The following is a 22889-nucleotide window of genomic DNA, read 5'->3' on the forward strand; positions in this document are numbered from 1 at the left end:
GCTAAGGAATTTAGACCCTTCCTAAGGGCAACAGGGAGCCCCTGATAGATTTTAAGCAGGTAAGGGATACATCAGATTTTAATATTGGGAAAATCACTGTAGCCACAGTGTGGAGAATGGGTGGGGAATGGGAAAACAAAACAGGTGGCAGACTGGCCAATTAGAAGACTGCTGCAGAATATCAGGTAAAAGATGATGTTGGCCTGACTGTGTCTTGAACTTCTTTAAATACTTAGACCGTTACGGCCTTGCACTTAGCAGCCTCTGAGAACCACAGAGGGCCCAGAAGAGCAAGCAATCCCAGAAGCCTATTAGGTAAAAGCATCTAAGTCTTCATTCTAGATCCTAACAAGCACACTATGTGCACAGCTGAGATATTTTTAGGTGGAAGACTGCCAAAGAAGAGCAAGAGGGAGAAGGATGGACTGGAGGAGTGAAAGGAAAATCTTTCATTATCACAGAAGACTCAAGATGTCTAGAAAAATCACTAGCTCATCTTCCAGGTCATTGGTATAAAAGCAACCCTATTATTAAGTAAATAAAATCTTGAGAATGAAAATGTAATAGATTGGTTGGCAGGTCTCTCTGAAGAACACCACAGCTAAACCACCGACCACCTCTACATAGTTATATGCCCTTAAAAACAAGAAAAGGGGGTATTCAAGAGTCCTTATGCCACAGAATACCTTCTTGCTCCTAACTTGAATTAGTACTGTAATTTAGTCTCATGTTCTGGGTAGAGAGAAAACAGGAAAATCCTTATCCTTTGCACAATGATTCTTCATGGGCACTAAGACGGTTATTGAATTTCTTCCCTCCAACCCTCATCCAAGTCCTAAAATCTGGGCTGCCAACCCATTTGGCTAGAGCTGAGCTCTAAGGCCAAAGAGCTTTCTCTCTCACAGGAGAGAAAGAAATGCTCTGCCATCTCCTTGAATCCTGGCCAACCCTGCTGCAGGTGAGTGGTCTGGGCCATTTGACTGCAGATCAGGGAATGTCCTTAGTTCACAGATCCTTATGTCATATTGGGAGTGAATAGCAGTCTATATTCCTGGGTGCCACACAGTCCTCTGTTGAACCACAGGTTACCCTATATCACCTGTGAAATAAAGACATTCTCTGTTCTGCCTTTATCCCAAGGCTGTGTGAGAATCAAAGGAGACAATGAGATTGTGAAAGGTGGGACAGCAGGATCCAGCAGAACCACAGTAATAGATACCGCTTCCTCACCCACCCTCCCTGGAATCTCATCCCTCCTCCACCTGGAAATATATTTCTGCTCAACTAGAAGCACAGGAAGCACAAAGTCAGGAAAAAAATGCCTCTGTGTCATTACATAGTGACTACAAAAAAAAAAAAAATCAACCCTATCACCTCCACCCCTGACATCCACAAGAATTTTTAAAACTATGACATACTCTACAATAATAAAAGTAGTCTTTATTAAGTACGCAGTGCTGAGTGCCTTATACCCATTACCTATATTTGTTCCCTAGTTATTGTTATTATTCCAGTCTCTTCAATAAGAAAGCTGAGGATCAGAGAGGAAAGTGAATTCTCCACACACCTGTGCAGTTAAGATTGGAATACAGGTCATTATTACTCCAAAGCCCTTTCCAAGATACCACACCATCTCCCAGTGCAAGGTGGCATTACCACACTTGTGTTTAATCTTTAGTAAAGAGGCCTCTCCACATCACCAACTCCAAACCTCTTCTATGAACATTCATAAAATATTCCTTACCAATAGTTTATTTCCAACGATGGTCTCAATTTTAAGGCTGAGCTACTCTAAACCCAAACAAGTCTACTTCAGACCATCTCAGTCAAACCAGTTGCACCTTAATGGAGAAACCACTGGGAGTGAATAGCAGTCTCTATTCCTGACCACCACACCATCCTCTGTTGAACCACAAGCCAAATTCCTGCTCAAAAAACTTGCCATTTCTGCATCAAGGGTAACATTATTAGACAGGACCGCTGGCTCCCTCACCCTCAAATCTTCGTCTCCTGAGCCAGAAAAAGATGCCTGACTTTATTGTGGTATGATAGGGACAGGAAGAAGAAGCCCTATGTCACTGTCACTTAGTCCAAAAGTGACTAACTCTAGAAGATAGTCACATGGAAGGTGAAGCCATTGCTTCTTGATCCCAGGCAGCGTTTCACACCTCCATCCCTTTTTCTCTGAACTATTCTACCTAATCCCTGACTCCTCAGAGGCAAAACTCTCATAAACCAGATGCTATCTACTACCACTATTACTCTGCAACCTCTCTGAAGGTCCACTTTGTCTAAGAAAAGAATTCTATTCCCCAGTTCTCCTTCTCTCATTGTCCATTGCCTTGTATTCAGTTTTGCTGAGCTGCATGTTATGCAGAGCTCTTCAAAGGCATCGATACACCACATAAACACCCGGAACACAGACACGGGCCACAGGCCAGGGCCTGGTAGAGTCTGGCTGGCAGCAAGGGTGAAAAAACAGTTCTATGGAAGGAACTTCATGCCTGGGAAGTGAGTAAGACAGCCAGGCCCTCATGGTTCTGCCTTGTGGACAATTCATGCCTACTCCAAGTCTAAGCCCCTTGTCTCTCACCCCCAGCATATTCCTGAACTCTCCTCCCTATTTCTACTTACCATATATTCAAAGATACCAGTCAAACATCAGCCTAAATCTAATAAAAACTGGACAGTAACTCCTCTTTAAAAAACCAATCTAAATCAGCCACTACATACAGTACAATATGACCAGATGAGTGGGACAGATCACTCCCAGGGCTTCATTTGCGATGGAAGCCCAAGTGTCTTTTAGCCATGATTATGGGCATAAGACCCTGGGCGCATATATTCTGTAGACCTCAGTTTCTTTAACACTATAAAATGGGGGCTGTATCTGAATGACATGTAGGTCAGGGACCCATATGGAGTAACAAATACTACAGTACACAGAAGCCATGGTAAAGGGCATGATAAAAAGAGAGAAACACTGATGAGGAGATTTTGGGAAAATTGCTTCCCTTGGGATGGAGGTGCCAGATGGGGAGGATGGGGAATGAGTCTTAAGTATTTCATCTTTATAGGAAAAAGATGGGCAGAACACAGCACTGCTGGCCTCCCCACTCAAGTCATGCTGAAAGCAGTAAAGGGCAAATAGGTTGACTGCTCACCCCAGATCTTCTCATAGACTGGTTGGATTGGGACACTCTCTGATGGGCACTCAGACCTCAGTTTCACATTTATTCCAAGTTATTGTCCAAAGGACAATGGTCAAGAAGTGTGGGATTGGTATTTGGAACCATCTCAGGACATTTGGGCAACATGAACACAGAGGACAAAAAAATAAAAACATTTAAGCTTGAGGAGAAGACCGTAATCACACAACTCAAGTCAGAAGAAAGCCATGTGTATTTTACTTTCCTTTTGGCTTTAAACATACTGATAGAAATGGACCTAACGAGAGTCAGCCTCTTACCCCCAGGACACGATGCATTTTACACGTTTTGAAGTTGAACCAGATAATTAGAACAAAATTTTGCAGTGTTACTGGAGTTTTTTAGTACCCACTTACCAAGTGGCAAAGCCAAGGAGCCTTAAAATATATAAATCTTAGATATATTACTGATGGGAGTATAAGCTGATACAACTGTTCTTTAGATCAATGCGGCACATGTCTCAAAAGTCTTCAAAGTGTGCATACCTTTTAACCAAGTACTTCTTGTTTTAGGAATCTATTCTAGTAAAATAATCAGGAATGTAAATAAAGACTAAGATGCAAGGATGCCCATTATAACATTATTTATAATAATAAAATATTACATAAAACTATAATTTCCAACAAAGAAGGAAATGAATTTTCAATTAGAGTACATATAATGGAATCTTATGAAGGCATTAAAATTAGGTTGTAACTGCAATTTCATTGACATGGAAAGATATTCATTATATATTGCTAAGCTCAATTAAAGAAATTTTTATTGAGCACCTGCTAGATGGAAGACCATGCTAGGTAGCAGAGATGTGGTGGTGAATTTTAAAGGTATAGTTCTTACCCTCATAAAGCTTATGATTGGCCAGGGAAATCAAATATTGAGGAAGTAATAAGATCAGTAGTAATACTAAAGAGAAGCATAAAGTACCATGGGAGTAAGTAGCAAAGGAATTTAACCTAAGCCAGAGAGGTCACAGAAGGCCTTCCTGAGGAAGTGATGCTTAAGCAGTAATGAAGGATGAATGGGAGTCAGCCAGGCCAAGAGACGGAGGACAGAACATTCCAGGAAGATGAATAGTAATTTAAAAAAAAAAAATACATACATCGAAAAAGGCTATTTCGGCTGAGAGCAAAGGCTCACGCCTGCAATCCCAGCACTTTGGGAGCCGAAGCAGGTGGATCACTTGAGGCCAGCAGTTCAAGATTGCTTTGCAACATGGCAAAACGCACTCTCTACTAAAAATACAAAAATTAGCCAGGCATGGTGGCACACACCTGTAGTCCCAGCTTCTCAGGAGGCTGAGGCACAAGAATCACTTGAACCCAGGAGGCGGAGGTGGCAGTGAGTTGAGATTGCACCACTATACTCCAGCCTGAGCAAAAGAGCAAGACTCTGTCTCAAAAAAAAAAAAAAAAAAAAAAAGACTATTCTACTGTACACATTAAATGCACTTATTTGTTAAAATATATATTTTATATATGTATACATTCATAAATATAAAATCTAAAAAGACATAAACCATATTCTTACCTAGATGTTGTAGCACACATAATTTTTTACTTTTTGCTTGCCCACAGTTTCTGATTTTTATCTGTAATAAACACATGTGAACAGTATTTGGATGGATGGGTGAATGGATGGGTGGAAGGATGGTTGGTAACCAGGTTTAATGGAAGGCTTGGGCTGGGCATTGCATTACACTGCTTTCTTCTCTTGATTCTCCCGTCCCTTCAATTCCTAGAATCTAAGAATGCCCCAGAAGCACTTTTTCTTCCAATTTGTACAGTCACTTTGGTTTTGCTATGACACTTCCGCTACTTCAGAGGTAAGTTCATCAGCAAAAAGTGGAGCCAGCACGACAATTCATTGCAATTCCAAACAGATTCCTCTCTCAACACTGAACTCTCCAAACCCCACACACAAAGAATAACTGGCAGAGGTATTTATTGAAGTTATAGCTAAATAACTTCTACAGACAAGATGAACTATTTTAAAATATAGATGGATGAAGGAAAGGGGGAAAAAAGGAAATAAAGGCCTTGCAACTAGGGTTTAAAACAACTCAAAAGGGAATGCAGCTCAAAATTTCCAGATACTGAACTTAGCTGGTTTTCCAGGCTACAGTGTGAAATTCCTGGCTCATGGATGAAAGTAAGGTAAGAGTAGCTTGGTCCATTTAGCAGAGGCATGACTCCAAGTTGAGACCAGCTCCTTCACATGACAAGTCAAGGGGGAAACACATGTGACAAACTCTCAATGCACAAGTGCCAAGTCTCTCCCAACAAAACCAGTCTTTCCCAGCTGTGTACCATATTAGGAAAAGAGTTACAGCCCATTCAGCAAAAATATGCCTGCACTCACCCATCATTAGCAAGCTTGTGTTCATTCTTCAGACATTCACTTATTCACTACCTCCTGTAGTGGGCATGGAGGATTCAACAATAACAAGACATGTTCCCCAAGTGCCCAAAGCTCACAGTAAGGTGCAGGTGACACTTCATTCACTCATTTAAAAAATATTTGTGTCCTGCCATGTACCAGGTGCTCAGTATATGGTAACAAACAAGCCCAACAAGGTCCCTGTCCTCATGGGGCTTATATTCTAGTGAGGCAAGACAGGTAAAAAACACATAATGACAAACCAAGATGATTTTCAGATGGTGATAAATGTTATGAAAAGATGAAGTCAAGTTATAGGAAAGAGAGAGGCCTGGTGTGGAACTATGGTCAGAGCGGTGAGAGGGGGCCTGCCTGAGGAGGAGACATTTGCAGGATGGAAAGCAGTCAGTTACATGAGATACAGGGCATGGGCATTATAGATCACAGGAAACAGACAATTATGCAGGGTGACAGTTGCCATACTCAGAGTAGGCACAGGCACTTGGAAAGCATGTAGAAGGAACACCTGACCCAGTCTGGAGGTCTCACCAAGCCCAGATGGCCTCCTTCTGTCAGCAGTGATTTATAGAGCACTGAAAGTACCTGGTTCAGGGGAGGTGCTGAGAGAAACTATAGACAGGAAGATTAGCCCATGGGTTTCAGGTAATTCAATCTCAGAACTAACAGATGGGAAATATTTGGACAAGACTATTGGGCATGCCCAGTAAATAGGGACCCTGGAAAGTTGGCAAAGGTGCTGAAACTGAATGTCAGATATTGATTATACCTATTTCTCATCCCTCTCAAAATCCATCATCACTTTTCCAAATCTCCTCCACTCTGTAAAGACTAGAGGAGGCCCAGGGCCCCTGTCTGGAATGAAGGTCTAGGAAAGGACAATAGGTAGGCCAGCTGGTAAAGCACTGGGCCAGGTGCCAGGAAGCCAAGCCCCACTCATTCACTGTGACCTTGGACAGGTCTCTTCCCTTGTCTCAGCCTCAGTGTCCTCCATCTGCAAAGTGAGAGATCAGAAGGCCTGGCCATGAGCCCAGGAGTCTACATTGTTAACAATCTCCCCCACATGATTATGGTGCAGGCTGAGTTTTGAGAACTAATGGACTATGTGAGTCTACCTTTTTTCCTCATGGTGGACACAGGCGACATGCCCAACTGGCCTGGACTTGGTTCCATCAAGTCCTCCATGGCACAAAGCACAATATCTGGCATAGAGAAGCCCCTCATAGTGGGCTAAGGGCTTTCTCTTTCCTCCCTCCCCTCATGTCACACCCCCAACATTCTCCCATTGGGGCTGCAGCCCCATAACCATGGGTTAATGTTGGCCACTCACCATACCTGTGAACATTGCACAGAAGTAAGGGCTGCAGGCTGCCAGGACCACACGGTGGGCTTCTATCTCGACATCTTCTGCCACAATCATCACGTCACACAACAGCTGTTTACTGTAAGACACCAGTGAAAGGACAGGATGGGTCACAGCATGGACACCTACCCTCATCTTACAAGGGTATTTTTTTCTCCCACCCAGATTTCACACTATCACTATACAAAGCTGTCACAGGGACTTGCTCTATCTTGAGTTAGAGAGGCGGGTGGATTCATTGACTTTTCCAAGTCCCTGAGAAACCTGACATTCATGCTTTCCTAAGGTCCATGGAGAGATCCAACTACTCTCTGGCTGTAAATTCTGGGCTGCTTCATTTATCTTCACCTCTCCGTTCCCCAATTCCATCAGCTCAGATTAATAATTAGGGGTTTAGTGGCTCAGGGAACAGTGGCAAAAGCTTGGGGCTATCATTCGAGTGACCGAATGAATGCTGAGGAACGTGAGCATACCACTGAGTGTATCACCAGCAAGACCAAGTACTAACAATTCCCCACGGGATCCACTGTATATGTAACACCAGTAAGAGGCAAGCCAGCCTTAGGTATTTCTCTTTCCACCCAGATTTAACACTTTCAACAAGAAGACTCTGCCTGCAAACACAGTGCTCCCTAAAGACCCTGTGCAAACTCCAATCACTGAAATTATTAAAAATACTGTAATTACCTTTCTGTTTGTCACCCCCACTGAACTCAGAAAGGGACTTGTCTTATTTAATGTCATATCCTAGACACCTGGCTGCATACCTAGCACATATTAGACCCTAAATTTTTACTGAATAAATAAATTAATTAATGAAATGTAATCAATCCACATTCATAGACAGAATGGAGATCTGACTACTTTAGAGATTGATAGGGTGCCACGAGCTTCCATCAACCCAAGAATTTTTCCTTCATCACTCTCCTAAGCTCTTATCATGACTGTTAACAATATAATAGTTAATATTTATTGAGTTACATGTGCCAGGCACTGTTCTAAGCACTTTTTTACACATACTACTTCTTTTAATCCTCTCTACAACCCCATGAGATAGGGCTAATTGTTATGCCTATATTACAAGTGAAGAAACTGAGGTCCAGAGAAGTAATTTTCCCAAGGCCACACAGAAAAGCAACAGTGGAAACGGGATTTAAATGAAGGCAGCTGAAGCCCAGAACCCATGCTCTTAACTTGAGTGGTATCCTGATCACCACTCATTCCTCCTTGAGATTAAAGCACTGGAGAGAGGAGGAAAGACAAGGAGGACAAACCCACTTCAACTGTAAGCTACTGGTAGTGGTTACTTGGCACGCTACCCTGGTTTGAGAGGGTTGAGGTCATGACTAGATTCTGTGTGAGAATGTTGAGGCCAATTAATGAGTCTGCCATGGTTGACAGATGGAAGAAAAGCTACATATTTGCTATCTCTGGTGTAGCACATTAAGTCACTGTCAACTACTAAGATATTTGTTTAGGTTCACGTATCAGAGAAATAGAATCACAGGTCCTGAGAAGGCTGGAGCTGCAAATGCTGTTAGAGATCATCTGGTCTATGAAATTCAGAGAGGTGAAAAGATGCCCAAAGCCACAGAAGCCTAAGTCTTGAATCCAATTCTCCTTACTCCAGATACAGTAGTTTTTCCACAGTACCACAATGCCTCATGATTGGCTGACACTCAGAATGAGAAAAGACAGAAGACAGGTTAGCTCAACAGGGAGAAGTGGTCAGGAAGTAGAATAAGGTATCATTAAGGAGGCTTCCTGGAAGGGTGAGACCTTTGGCAGCAAGAGGCAAAACCGGGGGATTGAGACCTTACCCTACAATGGACAGTAGACCCTAATCACCAACTATATCAGGATAAACCAGTGCAACCAGGAACAGAACTGGCTCTGCCCCTAACTGGCTATGAGACCATGGGCAAATAAGCTCACCCCAGTTTCTCACCTGTTTTAGCTGCCTTTGGGACACATATCATGGGGGCCGAATGGGATTACAGGTGCCATCTGAAAACGGCCTTTTAGTCTCATTAAATTTTACTCTAAAAATGTATTTCCAACATGAATAGACTCATTTTGGACATTTTTACTTATATTAACAATTTTAGGAAGAAAATTGAATTATCACTGCTATTTAAGAGTAACCACATTTTGGGAGGCTGAGGTGGGCAGATCACTTGAGGCCAGGAGTTTGAGACCAGCCTTGCCAACATGGTGAGACCCCATCTCTACTAAAAATACAAAAAAAAAAAAAGAAAAAAAAATTAGCCCAGTTTGGTGGCAGATGCCTGTAATCCCAGTTACTAGGGAGGCTGAGGCATGAGAATTGCTTGAAACCCAGGAGGCAGAGGTTGCAGAGGGCCAAGATCATGCTACTACACTCCAGCCTGGGTGACAGAGCAAGACTCTGTCTAAAAAAATTAAAAAATAGAGTAATCGGTTATATTTTTTGGTAACTAATAAGAAAACTGTTGGCAGAGAAGAGTCAGAAATGCTGAGTAAATGTTCAGTGCTAGGAGCTGAACAATGTCAGGGTGTGTTATCTTGCACAAACCCAGGGAGGCTGACAATTTTTGAACAAATGGGAAAGAAACACAAGGGAATGAAGAATAAAGATGGAGAATCCAGTTAAGCAAATAAATGACAGCAGTTCTGATGGGTGGAAAGTGTATCTTAAGGCCAGAGAAATTCTAACCTGGGAAATTGGCCAAAAGAAACTTGCCAAATACTTAAGATGGGCTTTCCCTGGGGGTGGGGAAGTCTGTCTGCACACTGGAGACATCTTTATGTATACGTGCTACAGGGAAGAGGGAAGTAGTAGCTCTAAAGCACTGCATGGCTCACAAGCACTCCTATTCAACTTACCTGGGATCCTATGGGATCCTTTTTTCTGAGCTATCACTACTCCATCTTGAGGAGAGAAAAGTAGGACTAGACACTTTGCCATTTGTGGAAAAGTACAGTGTAGCTGTTAGGAAGGAGCTCAGGCTCTCAAATCAAACTTACCTGAGTTCAAGCCTCTCAAACCTCTGTCTCACCACTCTCTAGTGTAGCCAAGTATACAATGTCCCCAGAGTGTCACGGAATTAAGATGTGCTGTAAATCAGGTAATGCATAGTGCTAATAGTAAATATTTAGCAAATGTTAACTTTTCATATTTTGAAAAAAATTATATTTTAAAAAATTTGTATTTTTCGATTGTCTGCTTCACTTTTCCTCCATATCTTCTTTTTTCCATATAATATTTCATTTAAGATTAGAGGTTAAGTTTTGAACATGTTAAGTTTGAGCTGCCCACTGGATGCGTAAGTAAGGTTACCAAGCAGGCAAGTGGTTACATGGTTCTGGAATTCAGACGTGTGAGATGGTTAAGAGGTTGAAGGGAGGAATAACCAGCAAAAAAAAAAAAAAAAAAAAAAAAGACAGTGTGTAGCTGGGTGTAGCGGTACATGCCTATAATCCTAGATGCTCGGGAGGCTGCAGCAGGAGGATTACTTGAGCCCAGGAGTTCAAGACCAGCCTGGACAACATAGTGAAACCCCATCTCAAAAAATATGACAGTGTGGTCTAGTATAGGATAGCTATATAGATCAATAAAATAAAATTGAGAGTCCAGAAATAAACCCTCATATTTATGTTCAATTGATTTTTGACAAGGTGGAAAGATCATTCAACTGGGAAAAAATAGTCTTTTCAACAAATCGTGCTGGGACAACTGGATAGCCATATGCAAAATAATGAAGTTGGATCCCTACCTCATGCCATATACAAAAATTTATTTAAAATGGCTCATAGATCTAAAAGTAAGAGCTAAAACTATAAAAACTCTTAGAAGAAAACACAGAGGTAAATCTTCATGACTCCAAATAAGGCAATGGTTTCTTAGATATGACACCAAAAGCACAAACAATAAAAGAAACTGATAAATTAGGTATCCAAATTTAAAACACTTGTGCTTCAAAGGATGCCATCAGGATAATGAAAAGACAATCCATAGAATGAGAAACAATTTTTTGCAAATCATCTACCTGATAATTAGCTTGTATCTAGAATATGTGAAGAACTCAAACTGTTACAACTCAATAATAAACAGAAAAATAACCTAATTAAAAATGAACAAGAGATTTGAATAAGCATTTCTCCAAATAAGATATAGAAATAGCCAAAGAGCTCATGAAAAGATGATCAACATCATTAAAAATCAGAGAAATGCAAATCAAAACCACAACAAGATATCACCTTACACTCATTAGAATGGCTATAATCAAAAGCACAAACAATAACAAGTGTCAGAGAAGATGTGGAGAAATTAGAAGTTTCACTGCTGATGGAAAGGTAAAATGGTGCAGCTGCTCTGCAAACAGTTTGGCAGTTCCTCCAAAGATTAAAGTTGCCATATGACCCAATAATCCCACTCTCAGACATATACCTAAGAGAAACAAAAACATACATCCACACAAAAACTTGTACATGAATGTTCATAACAGCATTAGTTATAATAGCCAAAAGTCAAATGTGATATATCTATACAATGAAATATTATTCTGCAATAAAAAGGAATGGTGTACTGAGACATGCTACAACATGAATGAACCTTAAATGCATTATGCTAAATGAAAGAAGCCAGATACAAAAGGCTATATATTGTATGATTTTTAAAACAGGCACATCTATAAAGACATAAAGTAGACTAGTGGTTGCTTAGGGCTGATGGGGAGTGGTGGTAAGGACAGGGTAAACTATGGAGGGGATGACTGCTAAAGAATACAGGGTTTCTATTTAGGGTGATGAAAATATTCTAAGATTGTGCTTGCACAACTCTGTGAATAAACTAAAAGCCATTAAACTGTATACTTTAAACAGGTAAATTGTATGGCATCTGAATTATGTCTTGATAAAGCTGTTACCAAAAGAAAAACAGAAAGCAATATGCTAAGATGGTTCATAACAATAATAAAAGCATAGTGACAGATCATCAAAAAAAAATGAGAGCAGAGAACTGTTTGCAATGGTGAAATGGGAGATTAAAATTGTCAAAATGAGAAAAGAAAGACTGCATGTGGATTCTACTCATTGGTTGTTCCGTTCTCTCTGCCCTCTTCTTTTCAGGCCTGGTTAGGATGTTCTATTCTAAGAAGGCCCACAGTCCCGTTTGCTGGCTGGATGGTAAGTCAGGAGTAAGAGTCACTAGAGCTCTGCCACTCAGAAGCAGCAGCTGCGGTCTGGCCACAGCAGAGCAACGAAGTGCAAAAGGAGGAAGAAGCCTTGGCAGTTACTATTCCAACAGCCATTCTCTACCATGGAGGTAAAAAGAATAGGAAACTCATGAATTTGTGATTCATAAATTGCAAATAACATGTGTGCTTTAACTCAAATAGCTTAAAATTAAGGGAAGGGAATGTGAAAGCAATGCAAGAAAGAATCCCAGATCCCTGGAATATCATGTAACATTTTATTAGCTTAACCCCTGGATGGCAAGATGCTTTAGCCCAGACCTCCATAAGTATACCCAGCCTCTCTCTAGTTCCCATTAAACTCACTCAGATCAATAAAGTATCAATGCAGACCCCCTTCCTCCCTGCCTCCCCTTTCCACTCTAGTTTTCAGAAGTTAGCCATTTAATTACCTTGGAATTTGATGTAGCCTTTCAACAACATGTGAATACAAGCTTCATTAAGGGCAAGATTTTGGTCCTCTCATCTCCTGTGATATTCCCGAACCTAGCACAGTGCTTAGCACATCATCATCATCATCATCACAGCTAATGCTTACAGAATATTCATTATGTGCCAGGATCTCACAACAGTATCTAAGGAATATTATTATTATTATTATTATTATTATTATTCTACAGGCTGTTCAAATCAGCAGTTCTACTTCTCTTCTATACAAATAATCATGAATGTGCACAAGTATTCAACAACAGTAATATATGTGTTGTCACTGTTTTTAAGCATTTTATTCATTAATCTTCTTAACAAGCCAGCAAGACTGGTACTCTTATTAGCCTCATTTTATAGTTGACAAAAGTGAGATCAGAGAGATTAATTAACTTGGCTAGGGTCACACAATAAGTACTAGAGATAAGATTTGAAACCAGAGTCTATGTTTGTAACCACTATGCTATACGGCTACAAAGACAACCACAGCAGGGGTTATTTATATGAGGAACTGGGAAAACCTAGACATCTAACAATAGGGAACTGTTTTTAAAAAATAAATGAAAAATAGAATATCATTGATCCACTTAATATTGTAGAACAGTTAATGACACAGAAAAATGTGTTCAATATAGTGTTAAGTTAGGATGAGATGTAAATTTCATTTTTTTTAATGAGATGGGTCTCACTATGTTGCCCAGGCTGGCCTCAAATTTCTGGGCTCAAGTGATCCTCCTGCAAAGCTGGGATTATAGTCACAAACTCCCATGCCCAACTAAGGCACATGTTTGTTTGTTCATTTGTTTGTTTGTTTAAAAGAAGAGGAAACTTTATTTCTTTTAAAGGTTATGGCCTGCAGGGTGGCTATTCTGACAGGCTGGGAAGCACAGCCTCCAGTCAGAAGCCAGAAACAAGATACTTTGAGAGAGTGGCAAAAGAAACAGGAATTTATGCTGATCAAGGTGGCCAAATACACATATTCAATAAGCTATTGAAGGAGCCATGAATATTTATGAAAGGAGAAACATACACATGTGCAATTGAGGTTCTTGCTCTCCAAGTTCAAAACCTGAGGTGATCAGAGGGCGGAGTTTTCAGTCCTCTGACGTTAAAAAGTGAAGCAGAGGCCGTGAAACCCCTTACTGCACATTCTCAAAAAAGACTAGCCAGAACCACTCCTGTGGTCAGTGGTCTCTTATCAGGTAAAAAAGGAAGGACAGTGTCAGAAAGTTTGTTTATATCAGTGGTGGGGTCTTTTTTGTTAGAACCTTAGGGAGGAAAGCTTAATCACGGTCACCAAGGGAGGGGGTCTGACCACCCTCCCATCCCATCATGGCTGAGAACTCCATTTTCAAAGTTACTCAGGGGTCCCCTTGGCCAAGGGATGGTCTGTTCCAGTCCACTGCGGGGCTTAGAATTATATTTTTAATTTACATTCTCACCCTTTTAGACAAGATCTGCCAGGGGCAGCATTGATGGCCAAACCTTCATTCTGTCCTATCTCTTTGCCAGGGTAGTGTGCCTGCCTGCCCCAGGTCCATCTTGTCCCTTGGTGGGACCCCTATGGCCAAGGACTTGGAGCCAAAAGACTTACAGCCAATTTAAATACTCCCGGTCAGATGGGAACGGAGGTGGGCAGGCACTCATCAAAACCCATAAAACTTTTTAAGCAACATAACCAAAAACCAAAGCCAAAATGCAAAGTTACTAAATTGACTTATCTGTAAGTTCTATACATTGAACTACTGTAATCTTGGTCTTAGCTAAAGACTTGTAGCCATTAGCTATATAAAACATAAACATTTGGCTGGGCATGGTGGCGGGTGCCTATAATCCCAGCTACTCGGGAGGCTGAGGCAGGAGAATTGCTTGAACCTGGGAGGCAGAGGTTGTGGTAAGCCAAGATCACACTATTGCACTCCAGCCCGGGCAACAAGAGCAAAACTCTGCCTCAAAAAAATAAAAATAAATAAATATTTTGCCAAAATGATTTAAGCTAAGGAACGTAGAGACTTTTATTGTGCCACAGTGTCTTTTGCAATGAGACATATATTCTAAAGAAGAGAGGTATATTGTCCAAGGTATTACAATGGTTACCACTATGTACTAAAATTATAGATGACTTGTTGCTCATCTGTATATTCTAAATGTTCTATAACAAATATATTCCTTTTACAGAACAAAAATTAAAAGAAAAATGATAGGAAAATCTATGCCTAAACCTGAATTAAAATTTTCCCAGCCAGTCAAATATATACAGATTGTGGTCCATTTGAAAAAACACAAAAAGAGGGAGAATAAGATTATTCACTTAAATTTCAGCAAAGGACTATGTCTGGTATTAGAAATGTATTTCCCAAAACAAATTTCACAAAACACTTGGTCTATCTACAACCACCACCAAAGAAGACTCTATAGTCAAATATGTGTGGAAAACCCTCAATCAGACAAATTTAGTGCAGGACTTCTCAGAGCGTTTAATATGCCAGTAGGCATTATGAACCTCAGAGAGGGGTACAGTATATAGCATTCTTCAAACTCATTGGGGCACAGAGCTCTTTTTTCTCACAGAGCATCTTAAGGGAACTAGCATTTCTCAGAACAGAGTTTGACAAATGCCGAATTATACAAAAGAGAAGAAGCAGCAGGACTGTTGGAGATGGCTAAATCTAAGTCAATGCTTTTGAGGAAAGAGAAAAACCTAGTAACTTGTAACAGAAGTAATGAGAACTTAGGATGTCTTTTTAAAAAATTAATTAAGGAAAAGGGAGCTGGGCACGGTGGCTCATGCCCATAATCCCAACATTTTGGGAGGCCACGGTGGGAGGACTGCTTGAGCTCAGTTGTTCAAGGTCACGGTAAGCTGTGACTGGGACATTGCACTCCAGCCTAAGTGACAGACCAAGACTCTGTCTCTTTAAAAAACAAAACAAAACAAACAAAGAAAAGATGCTAGTAATAGAAAGCAAGGGTGCAGGGAATCTTGTGTACATATCTATTCCTAAATTCTCCCTTTCAGCCATCACTGGAGTTGACTATAATACCAGGCAAAATAAGGCCTGGTGAAAGACTCCTCAATCGGACAAAGGGCACAAGCATACCCAAAAGAACTAAATGAGGAATTCCAATAGTGTCTAGGGAACACAAGACAAATTCTTCAGTTAACAAGAGAACCATGTCCATAAGCATGGACATCAGCACAGCCCGATGCCTAAGACAGCTATGGGCAGAGCTTCCAGGAAATCTGGCAGGAGGCCTAATAAAACTTGAGCAGTGGAGCATAAGGCAAATTTAATTTAACGTGGTTATTAATGCCAAAGACTAGGCCCTGTAGAAAGGAGAAATAAGAAAACAAACATAGAATCAGGTAGAACTTTTGTTTAAAAGTAGTTCAACTCCCCACTCAACACACACTTCTTTGGCTATGTGCCATTTTCTCTGCCTGGAAGGCTTCTCCCTATCCCCACTACCCTTCATTTGTCTAACTCTTATTTGTCATTCAAAATTCAGCTCCAGCATCAACCCTCTTCTCCAAAGTTCCCACCTGTCATACTTGCTTCTGTGGCCCTCTTTAAGAAACAAATAATTATTGCGTACCTACCACCTATCAGGCAGTGGATGCATTCCGCCATCATAATACCTATTTGTACTACAGAAGGATTATTTTCATTGACCTATTTCTATTTTTTACTTTGTACCCCACTGACCCATTCTAGGGCCTAGCCAGTGCCTCTGGGCATCTTTGGTGAATCAATAGAAGCTCCTATGAAGTCCCAGGTGCTAGAGATAAAAATTACTCAAAAGTTGCCTCTGCCTTCAGAGAGTTCATGAGCTACACAGAAAAGATGAAATAAACAATTACACCTCATAACAGGATGAAGTATGCAGTAAATAATTGCATGGGCAAAGGAAGCTTCTGAGCTCTCTGGTAAAGAAGAGATCATGTGCACAGGCTTTGTACAGGAAAACACGTACAGAAACACATGTTCAGCGCTCTGAACCTGCCTTACAACAAGCTTGTCAAACATGCACATTGGCCTTACAAACAGCCCGTGTACCCCTCACTATTAGCTCAGAGAGGATGAGTATATTCACATTTCATTTCTCTCTTTACATTTAAGGAGCCAGGTATTCTTCCACCCATGTGGTTGTCTTGCCAACCTAAGTTCAGACCAGTGAAAGAGAGAGTGAAACTAGAAGAAAATACATGACATCCAGTCTTTAATCTGCAATTGTGTGTGGGTGTTGCAATCATTCTATTACTAGTTTCCAAGTAGCTCATTCTGTTAGAAATCAAGTTTATGAACAGACTTGCTATAACCATAAAGGATTTTTCCCCTGTGATTAATCATTAAAATGATAGGTGTTAAATACATACAAAGGAAAGACAGTTTTCTGGCAAAGTCATTCTTTCTCAAGCAGAGTTTGAAAGGGGAAACCTGCCAGGCGCGGTGGCTCACAACTGTAATCCCAGCACTTTGGGAGGCTGAAGCAGGTGGATCACAAGGTCAGGAGTTCGAGACCAGCCTGACCAACATGGCGAAACCCCATCTCTACTAAAAATACAAAAATTAGCTGGGCATGGTGGCATGCACCTGTAATCCCAGCTACTCGGGAGGCTGAAGCAGAGGAATTGCTTGAACCCGGGAGGCAGAGGTTGCAGTGAGCCAAGATCACGTCACCTGCATTCCAGCCTGGGTGACAGAGTGAGACTCCATCTCAAAAAAAAAAAAAGAGAGAGAGAGACAGAGAGAAAGAAAGGGGAAACCAAGTGACTGAGAGTGGGTGGAAAGAGTCAGAATTCCCTAAGTGGTCATATTCTGACTTCTATTCTTAGTCCTTGATGAAGCTCATGGACAAGTTCCTTCTGCAAGGGCATAGACAAGATAGAAAAAGTACCTCCGCAGTTCATTCATAACCTTGAATGCTTTCCCCATATGGGCAGGGTTGACAGTGATCGTCCTCTGGTTCTTCTCATCATCTCCAGCCTGTATCAGAGTCTGGGAGCTCAGCTTGATGCTGTGAACAGGAAGGAAGAGAGAGGGAAAGAGAATCACTCATTGGTAAACCCGTTCATCCAACTGCCAAAAGCTCATGCATTTACCCACCCACCAGAGGCATCTATCAGCCTGTTCTCACACAGACCCAGTAGGAAAGACAATGTACTGGGAATTTCTTCGTATCTTCCAATGCAAAGTGCATTCCTCTGAGGGAAGGAAAGTCATAGTTCAGCTTCTTCCACCAAGTACTGTGTGATTTTGTGTGAGGTCCTCATTCTCCATCTCTCCATCCTGAAAATTGAAAGGGACTAAGCACTCTATCACTCACTTCACAGGTTTGTTTGTTCATTAAACAGGCATTTACTGGAGGCTACTATGTGCCAGGCACACATTTAGATTTAAGGGAAACAAAACAATAGACAAAGCCACCGTCACTACCCTCACAAAGCTTAGAGTTCAGTAGAGGAGAACGCCAAGTAAACATTTAAACATCACATCTTAAGTATTATGATTTGATAGAAGCTACAGAAGCACAGGGGATGGCCAACTCGTCCCAGTGATGACAGGTTGATGGAAAGCTTCCTAGAATCTGAGACCTGAAGAAAGAACAGAAACAAGCCAGGTAAAGAGAAAGAAGATTATTCCAGGCAGAGGAAACAGTATACACATAGACCTGGAGAAGAAAAAGCACAAAGTGTGTTCAAAATACTGGCAGTTCAGTAAAACTAGAGGAGAGCACAAGAGGGACTATCAAGAGAAAAAACTAGAAGACTGAGCAGCCTTTTAAGTGTCATATAAGCAAAGCTAAGAAGTTTGGATTTCTTTCTGAAATAATGAGAAGCCATCAAAGGGTTTTAAACAGAGAATTAGGACAGAAAGCAGGTAAACAAATCTGTGCTTTAGAAAAATCACATTGGCTACACTCCAAGAAGCAGTGGAACAACAGCAAAAGCTTTTGGGAAACTGTAATCCCATAGAAAGACAAAAGGATTATAAGTATTATGGAAAGAAAGGCTATCTGTGTAGACTAACTGAGTAAGTAAAATCTAGCAAGAGTCAACCATAATCTCAATGCCTTCTCTACTGAAATTAAGAGACAAGGGTATGGTGGCTCATGCCTGTAGTCCCAGCTATTCAGGAGGTTGAAGTAGGAGGACTGCTTGAGCCCAGGAGTTTCATGCCATTGCACCCCAGAATGGGCAACGGAGCAAAACTCTGTCTCTTAAAAAAAGTGAAAGAGAAAGACAAAATAATTCAAATCCCTGTGGGGTGCCAGCTAGTTACCCAACAACTCCTGAGCAACATCTTTCAACTTTATGGAAGCTGGAAAAAAGGAATCAAAAGAATGAGCAAGGAAAGGTGTTTCTCCCCAAATTGGTGAAACCATTCAGCTCCCAGGTCAAGTGTGAGACCTTGGAGTTACCTGTTTGAACCAGGTGAAGATTTGCTTTGCTACTAGGACAACAGAACCTTCTCCACTTGTGTAGATTCGGGGACCCATAGTTCACTCCAACTCTAGGACAATGATGGTACTCTCCTTTGATTTTCTCTAGTGAGCCTCTATCCATGCTACCACTTAACTTTGCAGACTGGCTAGAGAAAGAGGCTTCTATGATTGAGAGTATATTTCAGAGGCCTGAGAATCCCTATAGATCTCACACTGGAATTCGTAACTACTGGAACATTTAAATACAACCAGCGTGGCAGACCCACAGCTTGTCTGACCATAACAGACTCCTCTTTTGACTCCCTTCCCCACCGTCAGTTCATCATGCAAATGTAAGCCATGAATATCTGAACTTTGGGACTGTCTGGATTCTGTGTACAAGGAAGTTAGCTAAGCAGAGGAAGATGTGCACAAAGGAGGATGCTTAGAGTTGTGTGTTTAAAGCAGGTGAAGAAAGTCTCAAGCCAGCAAATGTGATCAGAAGGGGAAGCAACCAGCAAAGATGAAAAATTTCTTCAAAAGATGAGAAATTCCATAAGCATAATTTATTTTATGGTGTCTTTCTTTACTACAAAGCTAGAAAAACATTATCTGCTATGTTCTACTAAAGGTTTAACATTTTTGCTTTTAGTATTTAAGCCCTTATTTCATCTGATACTGATTTTTTTCTCTTTTTTTGAGATAGTTTCACTCTGACATCCAGACTGGAGTGCAGATCTCAGCTCAACCTCCGCCTCCTGGGTTCAAGTGATTCTCGTGCCTTAGCTTCTCAAGTAGCTGGGATTACAGGTGTGCACCACCACACCTGGCTAATTTTTGTATTTTTAGTAGAGATGGGGAGTTTCACCATATTGCTCAGACTGTTCTCAAACTCCTGGCCTCAAGTGATCTGCTCACTTCAGCCTCCCAAAGTGCTGCGATTACAGGCATGAGCCACTGTGCCAGGTCCTGATACCGATATTTATGTCAGGATATGACATAGGGGTCTCATTTTCTCCATGAATTCTATGTATTTAAAACTTTTTATTTTTCTCATGCATCTGTCATGCCATCTTAGGTCATATATTAAAGTTCCAGATATAAAGAGATTTATTTCTTGACTTACTAACCTATTCCACTGGTCAGTTTGTCTGTCTCTGTACCAGTACCACATGATTTCTGTAGCTTTATAATAAGGTCTGATATCTGACAGGGAAATTCCCAATCCTATTATTATTTTTGAGAAGTGTCTTGACTAGCTTGTCAAATTCCGTAAAGAACTCGAGTGGGATTTTGATAAAAACTGCATTGAACTTATAGATCAATTTGGATAGAACCATCATTTTTCTGATACTATGCCCTCCTATCCATGAACACAGGATATCTCTCCATTTATTTAAGTCTTCTCTAATGTCACTCAAACTTTTAGATTTTCCTGTATGAAGACCTTACACGTTTGATTAGATTTATTCCTAAGTACTTTATGGTTTTTATTGCTCTTTTGTAATAGAAATGATGTATTTTTAAATTATGTTCTCTGATTGTTACGGTTTATAAAATGCAATTGATTTTTGCAAATTGATCATATATCCAGCCATTGTCAATGTTCCTATTATTCCTAACTATTTGAACATAAATTAGGTGTCCTATGTAGACAGTCATATTATCTGCATATAATGCCAGAGATTTTTCTCCTATCAAATTCTTAGGCCTCTAATTTCTTTTTTGAAAAATGTTTGCACTGGCTAGGATGGTCACACAATGTCAAACAGAAAGGATGCTAATGAGTAGTATTGTCATATCCCTGCTTTTAAAGATGTTTCTAATGTTCCCCTATTATGTATGTTTGTTACAGGATTTTTGTAAATGTTTTTTGTCAGATTAAGAAAATTCCCTTCTATTTTTATTAAGAGTTTTTAAGTCATAAAGTTATGCTAAATTTTATCGAACGTCTTTGTGTATCTAATGAGATGTTCATATGGGTTTCCTTTAATCTTGTAATGTGATGAATGACACATATATTTTCTAATACTAAACCATACTTGCATCCTTGGGATAAATCTACAAACTGTAAAATACTCTATAAGTATTCATTATAAATATTGTCTTCAAACTGTGGAGAGACTTAAAAGCCAGGATGAGAAAGCACAATTTGGTATGGATCAGGGAACCACTGAAGGTTCTTGACAGGGAATTAGTAAGATTAAAGCACAGAAAAGCCTAGTGAACAGATATTATTAGCTTCACTTCAAAGATATGGAACAAGTATAAACTAAAAAGAGCCATTTTAGAAGCACTGACACAATCTCCAGTGTGGCTAGGGAGCAGGAAATCTCACTCTTCTGGTGTGTTGCTCTTTGCACTTTCCAAAATGGTCCAATAACGATATATCCTTGTTAATACAATGTTGTGTTTACCAAAAGGTCTCAAACACAGATTGCCTATTATCAGAGGATCAATGTTCAACAAAATATAATTCACACTAGAGCCTCCCTGAAAGAGCAAGTGACTTGCTGATGACCATAGGGCTGGCTAGGGAAAGATACCGGTTTCCCCAAATCCATTCAGAGCCCTTTCCACCCTTGATGCACAGGCAAGGCTTGACATCTGAAGGAACCCAAAGTTCCTTTCTTCCCCTGCTCCTCCATGAAAAGACACAGGGAATTTGGAAGAGATTCTGAGTCCCTGGTCTCTGGAAGGTACAAGCTTCTTGGCAATTCATTAACCTTCCAGAGAACAAGAAATTAAGAAAAGAACATCTGAGGGCCCAGAGACGTTCAAAAAAATATTTACGAGATTGTACAAATAGTAAGTGGTAGAGATGGGATCTGAGTTTAGGTATCCTATACTTGAAGCTCACAACCTATACCCTCCAGCAATATAGTTCACGCATGTACACAAATGCACATACGTATACATATTTCTCAACCTAAGGTCACATGCCCAAGAACAGAGTTGCTAGATCTTACCATTTCATCCCCTAAACCTTTTTCCCTCCATTCATACCAGATCTTAACTACTTAACCCTCAATAGATTGCCCCATCCCCACGCTATCAAGTCCCAATCCCAAGAATTCTCAGTTCTTGTTCCAAAATAAGGCTAGAGGATCCCCTCTCCTCGCCTGTGAAACACAGACCACACTAAGGTATATTCCCACCATCTTGTTCAAGTCTAATACCATACTTTTCACCCTACCCAGACCCAACCAAAATCACACACACGCACACACACAATTTTCCAGGCAGACTCAGCCACAAGATGTTTTCTGTTGAAAAGCATTTCACAGTAAATGCCCTTACTCTAAGCATAAAATGGTTGATTTCACCAAGAGCAAAAACTGGCCCCAGATTCTACTAAAAACCACAGTCAATGTTAATTTATATGTGCCCCTCCCACCAGACCTGCAGCTCAAGCTGCTAACCAAAGGAACTTTCATCTGTATCCCACTGTCCAGGGTTCCAGCAACATTCAAGTTGAGCAGCCATATTTAAGATTCAAATGGGTCAACAATCATAGATGTAGTGAGAAAGTATGGGCCAGGCAGAATCTTTGCTCTTTGCTGTAGAAATATACAGAAATGATCATCTAAGCCATTTTCTAAATAAGCTGCAGCACAATCAGAACACATAAATCTACTCAACTTTGTCAAAGCATCAGATACCTGGCTCAATACTTTAATTAATTTCCACACTGGCCTGTTACTAGTAAATTTGCTTATATGAACCACTACTGGTGCCATGATGAACCCACTGCAGTGGATGATTCATTCCTTCAACAGTCCACAGAAAGGGTGTCCAAATTGGTTCCGACTTACCTCACACTCACAGATACCCACT

At 40.6% G+C, this 22889-nt stretch overlaps 1 protein-coding gene across 4 annotated transcripts in view; it reads right to left on the bottom strand.

Moving 5' to 3' along the window:
• KLHL3 (kelch like family member 3) overlaps positions 1-22889 on the bottom strand; it is a 117297-nt gene that overhangs the window by 83830 nt on the left and 10578 nt on the right. Inside the window, exons 1-3 of one of the 4 annotated variants that reach the window (XM_025388599.1) lie at positions 17739-18370; positions 17526-17645; positions 6939-7045 (exon numbers count right to left, since the gene is read on the bottom strand). In XM_025388599.1, the coding sequence (XP_025244384.1) occupies positions 6939-7045; positions 17526-17563 (145 nt within the window). In that variant the 5' untranslated portion in view covers positions 17564-17645; positions 17739-18370. Of the gene's footprint in view, positions 1-3164; positions 3819-6938; positions 7046-17525; positions 17646-17738; positions 18371-22038; positions 22053-22889 lie in introns of those variants that run through there. The other 3 variants (XM_025388598.1, XM_025388597.1, XM_025388600.1) reach the window with 3 other exon arrangements.

The sequence above is a fragment of the Theropithecus gelada genome, chromosome 6 (genome assembly GCF_003255815.1).
Source record: "Theropithecus gelada isolate Dixy chromosome 6, Tgel_1.0, whole genome shotgun sequence".
NCBI classification, from domain to species: Eukaryota; Metazoa; Chordata; class Mammalia; order Primates; family Cercopithecidae; genus Theropithecus; species Theropithecus gelada.